The following is a 7,950-nucleotide window of genomic DNA, read 5'->3' on the forward strand; positions in this document are numbered from 1 at the left end:
AGGAAGAAAGAACAGATAAACAGAAAGAACAAATAAATAAAAATCAACTGTCTTTTCTTCAGCCAGAGAAAACCATAATCACTGATCTGGGCATATCTTTCCTAATCATTAGACTCTTTCATGAAGTTATTAAGCCCTTAAAAAATCTGCTTTTGTCTGAGATTGTTAGTGAAGGTTATTTCTTGAACCAAGTTGTTCTCTTATTTGGCTACTTTGATTAAAGAAGAATAAAAGATAATTGTAATGATTCTTTTATTTTATTTTATAGGCTTACTGGCTGCAGACTGTGATTACCATGTCTGACTCAGTAATTCTTCGCAGTGTGAAGAAATTTGGAGAGGACAATCATTGTTTTGAGTCAGATGGATTATGTAAGTGACATTTTTCTCTCACTGTCTCTTGTATAAAGAGAGGTTAGAACAAAAGTAGAACAAGCTAGTGAAGTTTCAAGGGGAAGATAAAAAATCTTCAACATTTGGAATTATTACTGGACATATTTCATACACTTGAATGGGTGGTTCTCCCTAGAATCCATGTAATGGGATGTGTGAAAGTGCTAAGGTAAAAATGCACAAAGTATGTGTGAGTGAAAGTATCTCACCAACAAATGTCTTTTTCCTAGGCAGAATAGGATTGTTCCAGCATTGACTATTATTATTACCTTTATTCATATATTATTGTAATTAATTATAGTAGTAATTATTTAGTGAGCATTGCTTCCTAAGAAGAACTGTACCAAGACTGTGCTGGTCAGAATGAGAAAATGTAAAAGGGGGTCCATAGCACTAGTACCTAAAACATAGTAAGGATAGATGTTTCTAAGCAATTATTATTTTTAAAAAAAAATCCTATAATTTTACACTTTACAGAAGAAGAACTGAGACTTGGATAATTTTTTTAAAACTTGGCAAAGATCCCATGACTAATAATAAATGGAACCATAATTTTAATCCAGTTCTGTCTGGTTCTCAAACTCAAAATATTAATTTCTATCCATGCTATAATGCCTCTTTATTAATTGAATTAAATTGAATTAAACTAAAATGCCAGGGGAATCAGGCTGTGCTGTCCTATGGTGATGGTTGAAATTAGCACCTTGGGTATCTTCTCATGTGGCTTCCCTATACCCAGATCCTGAATCCCCACTTCTACTTCTACCCTCTATCTGCTCTGAACTATACTGGAGAGAATAATATGCAGCTAAATCCTATAGTTTTTACTGGCATAGAAGTGTCAATGGCATCTTATTTTGTAGTTAATTTGTGGTTTAAATTTGAAATAGATAAATTCTGATGTTTCTAAAGAACCAAACAATAAATAAATATTTATTTTACTTGGTAGTTTAAAATAATCAGGTTTTCTTCAGTTGATTTAGAAATGTTGGTCTCCAGTTGCTATTCGGAAGATACAAGTATTTCACATCTTGGAGAAAAGTCCAGAAATGTAGTTGAGCCAGCAGTTCTGTTCCTGAAAAAATATCTTCTTTAGTATGTATATGTGTGTGTGTGTGTGTGTGTGTGTGTGTGTGTGTGTGTGTGTGTGTGTGTGTGTGTATGGGAGAAAGAGAGAGAGAGAGAGTAAAAGAAAGGTAAAAAAGCAAATAATAATCATTTTGCAATGTTCAATGAATAAAAGTAATTTAAAGGAATGTTTTTCCATAATAAAATTGTTAATGACTATTTTGCATTTGGTCAGTATTAACTGCTTTATGCATTGCTTTTATCCTGACAGATAACAATGATAAGAATTCACGGTAAGTGACTATTTCAACAACACATCTTTTCTAGAATAATTCTGTAATATTTCATTGAAAGGTATAAAAAATATATAATATTTTTATGCACATCACACTTCTAAAATGATATAGATAATTCATTCTTTTTCTTTTTAAAATATTACTATAATTTGATTTCAAAACCTCTTTTTAATATCCTTCTGGACTAAGTTCAAATCTCTTGTCCAGGAACACCATAGAATTTCCAACTAAAAGGGCAGAGGGAAAGTTGGGCAAGATGATTTCATGGGCACAGAGGAGATCTCCGATCCTGAAGTTCTTCCCACAGAGAAATTGTAGAAACTTAAATTTTATTTATTAGGTGTTCCTCTTTAGTTTAAGAATTTAAATTCTCATATAAAATGCCAGTAAATCATACTTTGGCATGAAGGTAGGATTAGATGAAGTTTAATTTAGAAGATAGAAAAGAGGAGCCAGGCAAGTTCCTTAAATAGAGGTGGTGGAAAGGGACAGGTTGAAGTTATCTAAGAAATTTTAAGTAATTCATAGTAGAGGGAGGCGTTGTGTAAAGACATTAGCTTTGGACTAGGAGTGGCAGGATCAGCTTAGGTCTTGAAGAACCATACTAAGTGGGAGAGAGATGAAAAGGGGTTGGGGGGAGGGAGTAGGTAAATGGCAACGAGAAGATGAGCAGAAAGTTTGCGTGAGTTTTTCGGTTTTTAGAGGAGATGAATCTATCTCCTGATAGATGTGGTAATGTAGAATGAGATCAGAGTGAAAGTTTAATAAAGCTACTGAGGGAAATGGGAATAACCTCTAGAGGAATGAAGTAGTGTTGTGGATTGAGCTAAGGCTGGAGACCATACTCATTCATTCATTTCACAAATATTAATTGAGTGCCTATAGGTGTCAGGCACTAAAATTAGGTGCTGAAGATACAGAAAAGAACAAAATATGCAAAAATCTCTGCCCTTGAGGAGCTTACATTTTAGTAAGGGAGACATAATAAACATCATAAATAAATAAAATACATAGCAAGATATCTAGTGATAACCTTTCGCTTTCTTTCTATAAAGAAAAAGGGAAACGCAAGGTCCAGGGTGTATCCATGAATGGATGACTCAGGTGAGGTAGATATCCCTGCAGTTGAAAAGGTCAAAAGCAGGTTAAGTATAACTTTATGAGAAATAAAATGAATAAGAAATACTGAGGAAATATGACTTTATGGGAAGTATGGGAGTTTTTTTTGGAATTTTTCATCATGTCAACACTATTTAATGTAGTTGTAAATTTTTTAAGCACTAGAAGGAAGTTTTATATCAGTTAATCCAACCACCTCAACTTACCCACAAAGAAATATAGGTAGAAATAGGTCAAGGGTCAGGGCTGAGCTCCAGGAGTTATTTATTAGTATAACTGGGAGTACTGTCTTTTTATTTTCTCTCAGTACTTCTCAGAAAACTTTAATGAATTTCTACTAAAGATGAAATATAGGTATACTGAAATCTCTAGGAGAGGTAAATCTGAAGAATAAAAGTTTGATTTTAGATATAAGTTTTGGCCAGTGTTTTGTTTTGTTTTGTTTTCTTACTAAAGAATGACACATAAAATCACCACCTCGGGAGAATTTCTTATTGTTTGGAAAGGATAGTTTGTAAATCCTTATTTTTTTTTCTCCTCAGATTACAAAATGAGAAGAAAAGTGATAGCAGTCTAGTTGGCTTCTTTCAACTGGTAATAAAACTGTGCTGATTTATGACATAGGTTTTACAACTGTGAGTTTTCAGATCATGGAGGAAGTGTTAAATCTTTAGTCATAATGACAGGTTTTTAATGACAGCAATCACTTTTTCAGTCATAAACTTTGTCTATGTGATAACATGCTGACTAGTAATTAGAAATATATTGCTGATTAATCACACAAATCCTATTCAGTAGATCAGAAAAGTTCCTGGAAAATAATCACTAAGCCCATAATTATCATAAGGAAACTCATCATAGAAATCGTATCATGTATATTTATTCTTATGAAAAGTCTTTAGAAATTTCATAGTATAAGTATTTTCCCCAAATTTGCTCAGGGTGGAGGCATTTCTAGGAATAAGTAGTCACCTTTCCCTGTCAATATCAGATCTTAAAGACAATTTAGGCTATTGCTGAATGCCCCACGCAGCCTGTATAGATGACAATGACATCAGTGCCAGTGACTGTTTACCCCTTTAGTTGTGGGTGAATAGCTAAGAACTAAAGTCAGCTCTTGAGATAAAGAGAGTGAATTCAGAGACTAGGAAAAAGATAACATGGACTAACAAAGTAAGAGTCTAATGTTTTAGATAATTGATATATCGTTTATTTTGATATAATTGGTGAAAACTCTGTTGTTCAATTAAGGTGTTTCCCACAGAATTCGGTGTTGAATACTATATGTCAGAATCTAGTAGCTAACATTAAATAGTCCTCTTACCTCTCCTGCTTTTCACCCATAGATGATCTCTGAATCCTTTGTTTTTCAAGTTTCGGTTTTCTTCGACGACTGACATTTGGCTGATGTCTGTGGGAAGTTTATGTGCATTTCTCCATGGACTAGCCCATCCAGGCGTGCTACTCATTTTTGGCACCATGACAGATGTTTTTATTGAGTATGACACTGAACTACAAGAACTCCAGATCCCGGGAAAAGCATGTGTGAATAACACCATAGTGTGGCCCAACAGCTCCCTCAACCAGAACGTAACAAGTGGAATGCGCTGTGGGTAGGCTGCTTGTTTTCATTTTTCACCTTTTTTGTTCATATCTTAAATTGTAATTCAAAACTTGTAAAAGGACTTCATTGACTGAGCTGGAATCATATCATAAGAACAGAAACACAAATTTACCTGTATTTCTATAAATTGTTCTGCCCTGAGGTTTTTCCTATCCTACCAGGTTATTAAATACAAACAACAACAAAAAACAGAATTGGAAATTGACCATTGAATACATCATCTAAATTTAATCACTTTGTAGACTATAGGCTTGAGGATGACATTACCAATAATACTGAATGCCAGTAGGAAGATGACCCATGGATTTTACTTGAGTCTTATGTCATGTTTCATACCCAAGACTTCTTCTTTCCCCCTCTCTTCTATTTATTAGCTTCTGTGGCTGTGGCTGATGATCCACTAGATCCCCAACCTTCTTTCTATAATGGGAATTTCATTAGTGTGCTACTCCACTAGTTTCGTTAGTGGAGTAGGGGCCACTGGTCTCGGTTAGTAGTTGAGTTTCTATGGAAGAGTGGTTTGGTGTCGTGAAAAGAAGGAAGCCATGCAGAATTAGCCAGAGCTCACTTCACTGTGCTGCTGTTCTCTTTTGTGTTAAGCCCAACAAGCTGCCTTGTAATCGGTGAGTCCGTAGAATACACAAGATTGACTCATTATCATGGCATAGACTTTGTAGCCCGCCTTACAATGCCTCAGGGCCAGAACAAATTCTTTTGCATGTATGAAACCATACATTCAGGTTTGAGAATCAAGGGCAGGGCACATCCTGGCTAGAAAGATAATTAGAATGGCTCCTCCAAGTGAACTTATATTTTTCACCTTTATTTAAAAAATTATCTACAAGCTTAAATCCAGATTATGAACAAAGCCTTCTAAATCATTGATGTTCTTCCATAATATTGCCTACTTTTAGAATCATTCATTCATTCATTCATTCATTTAACCAAAATTTTGAACATCTAATATGTACCAGGAACTCATGTAAGCATAAAGGATACAGTGGTTATCTTAAGAGCCATCCATAGTCCTTATCTTTCTGGAGCTTAGCTCTAGTCAGTGAGATCATTGTTATATCAGTGACCCTTCAAATAAATATGTAGTTGCAAACTGGTTAGTGCTTGATATAAAAGTACAGGATAATATACAATGTGCAGAATTATGCTTCAAAAAATACTAAGCTTACTCCTTAGAAATAAATTTTCTAATGTCTGAATATGTATGTTTCTTTTCTAAATTTGGAAGTAGGACTCAGAACAGTTTGTATAAAAGAGAGATTGTTTTCAGTGACAGTCTTTCCAGTCTTTCATTTAGGTCGGAGGGTAGATATGAACTGCTTTTTACAAAGTGGTGTGACTACAAAATATAAAGTTAATCACTCCACTGTTTGAAAAAAAAATGCATTCAGATTTCTGTGTGATGTAAATTGACCCAAAAATATTAATGATACTTATGAAGATAAATTTTTTCAAGAGAAAATTCCTGGAAATATACCCTGTTATATCTTTTTAATCCTGTTATGTCTTAAAATTTGTAAATAACTGTTAGTGGGGCCAAATTTGAGACATATTCATGACACAAAGTGCTTATAAATATTTGTTAGATGAATTAAAGAATGAATCTACCTTTAATGTCTGCATCACCAGCATTCATTAGAAAGGACTACAGTGTGGTTACCCATTACTCACATGTACTTTATTCTTTCTTACTGGATCATGTACTTGAAGGTGAGCAATAATGCAAAGCAAATAGAGACTTTCAAAAGTTCATAGGCTTTGGCTGAATCCACATGATACCAAACATGTATATGGACATTTGTCCTTTTTTAAAAAATTATCATACAATAATCAAAGTTGTATAGACCACACATTTCTCAGGCTATTCCTTTACCAGGAACTCCTTTGATAAGTTAAATACTTTAATTGTGAGTTATTACGATCACTGACATGAATACTGACTGTTATACTTCTGAATTAATGTTTGTCTAGATTTTATGTAGTAACATCATTGTGAAAATGGACTTGGGTGGGAGGGAGAGAGAAGGGCGAAGACATTTTCCTACCTGTAAGTAGTTAATGTGCCTCCAAAATGACCCAACTCTTTCACAACTTTCTTTCTTGAAAAAAGTTAAAAGGAAATCATTAAAAGTAAAATTTCTCCACTCATAATAGGTGAATTAATCTTGAACTATACAAGGCAACTCAATGATTTTATCAACTTAAGCATGCATGTATAGTGGTAGCAGCTGGTTTTTCTCTTTCATAATATTGGTTTACATACATCAGTTGTAATCCATTAAATGAATTTATAAGCAAAAGCCCTTCGAAAGGCTCTTCACGAATAATGCTGAAAAGGATTACAGAACATTAGGCCTCCTGATTAACTGATCAGAATTTATTTGCTTAGAATAGTCAAAAAATAAGGTAAAAGAATGAAAGAAGATGAAAGAAGGGGGATTCCAAATATCACAATGCAATTTACTTTTATCCAATTAAAGTATAAAATCTAAAATGGAAGCCACAAAGTCTTGTAATGTAATTGTGGAAGTGAGATACCGTTATTTCTGACATAATCTCTTGGTCACACGGACCAAGACTGCTACACATTGAGAGGGGACTACATGAGTATGCATACCAGGAGATAAGAATCATTAGATAAGAATCATACTACATGAGTATGCATACCAGGAGATAAGAATCATAGGGGCTCTTTGGAGGCTGACTTCCATAGCCATTGGGAAGCTCCTTTCCTCACTTGCCCCGCGGGTGGGTGCATTGAGGTAGAAATCAGACTGTACTTTCTCTTGGATTTCAGTCTATTATCTTAGCAATGTGCATGTAGCATATGTATTCAAGTGCTTTTGAAGTTAGACACTTTAAGACCGCATGCTTTTAAAAACAGCTTTATTGAGATACAATTCACATATATAATTCACCCATTTAACAAGTACAAATCTATGGTTTTTATTATATTCACAGAGTTTTGCATCTATCACTACAATTAATTTTAGAACATTTCATTAGCACAAAAAGAAATCCTATTCCCCTTAGCTATCACTCCCCAATTTCCTATTTCCCCTAAGCCCTAAACAACCACTAATCTACTTTATGTCTCTGTAGATTTGCCTGTTCTGGACATTTCACATAAATGAAATCATACAATATGTGGTCCTTTGTGACTAGTTTCTTTAATTTAGCATAATGTTTTCAAGGCTCATTTTATTTATCCATCCATGAGTTGATGGACATTTGAGTTGTTTCTACATTTTAGTTATTATAAATAATGCTGCTATAACCATTTGTATACAAGGTTTTGTATAGACCTATGTTTTCATTTCTTTTGAGTATATACCTAAGATTGAAATTGCTGGGTCATATGGTAACTGTATGTTTAACCATTTGAGGAACTGTCAGACTGTTTTTCAAAGTGATTTACCATTTTACATTCCCTCTA

General features: G+C 34.0%; 1 protein-coding gene across 1 annotated transcript in view; it reads left to right on the top strand.

Moving 5' to 3' along the window:
- The first annotated feature begins 295 nt into the window (after nucleotides 1-295).
- ABCB11 (ATP binding cassette subfamily B member 11) overlaps nucleotides 296-7,950 on the top strand; it is a 78,986-nt gene continuing 71,331 nt past the window's right edge. The window contains exons 1-4 of the mRNA XM_011360129.1: nucleotides 296-371; nucleotides 1,732-1,753; nucleotides 3,418-3,469; nucleotides 4,250-4,488. Of these exons, the coding sequence (XP_011358431.1) occupies nucleotides 296-371; nucleotides 1,732-1,753; nucleotides 3,418-3,469; nucleotides 4,250-4,488 (389 nt within the window). The remainder of the gene's footprint in view (nucleotides 372-1,731; nucleotides 1,754-3,417; nucleotides 3,470-4,249; nucleotides 4,489-7,950) is intronic.

Source organism: Pteropus vampyrus, unplaced genomic scaffold, assembly GCF_000151845.1.
Source record: "Pteropus vampyrus isolate Shadow unplaced genomic scaffold, Pvam_2.0 Scaffold2, whole genome shotgun sequence".
NCBI classification, from domain to species: Eukaryota; Metazoa; Chordata; class Mammalia; order Chiroptera; family Pteropodidae; genus Pteropus; species Pteropus vampyrus.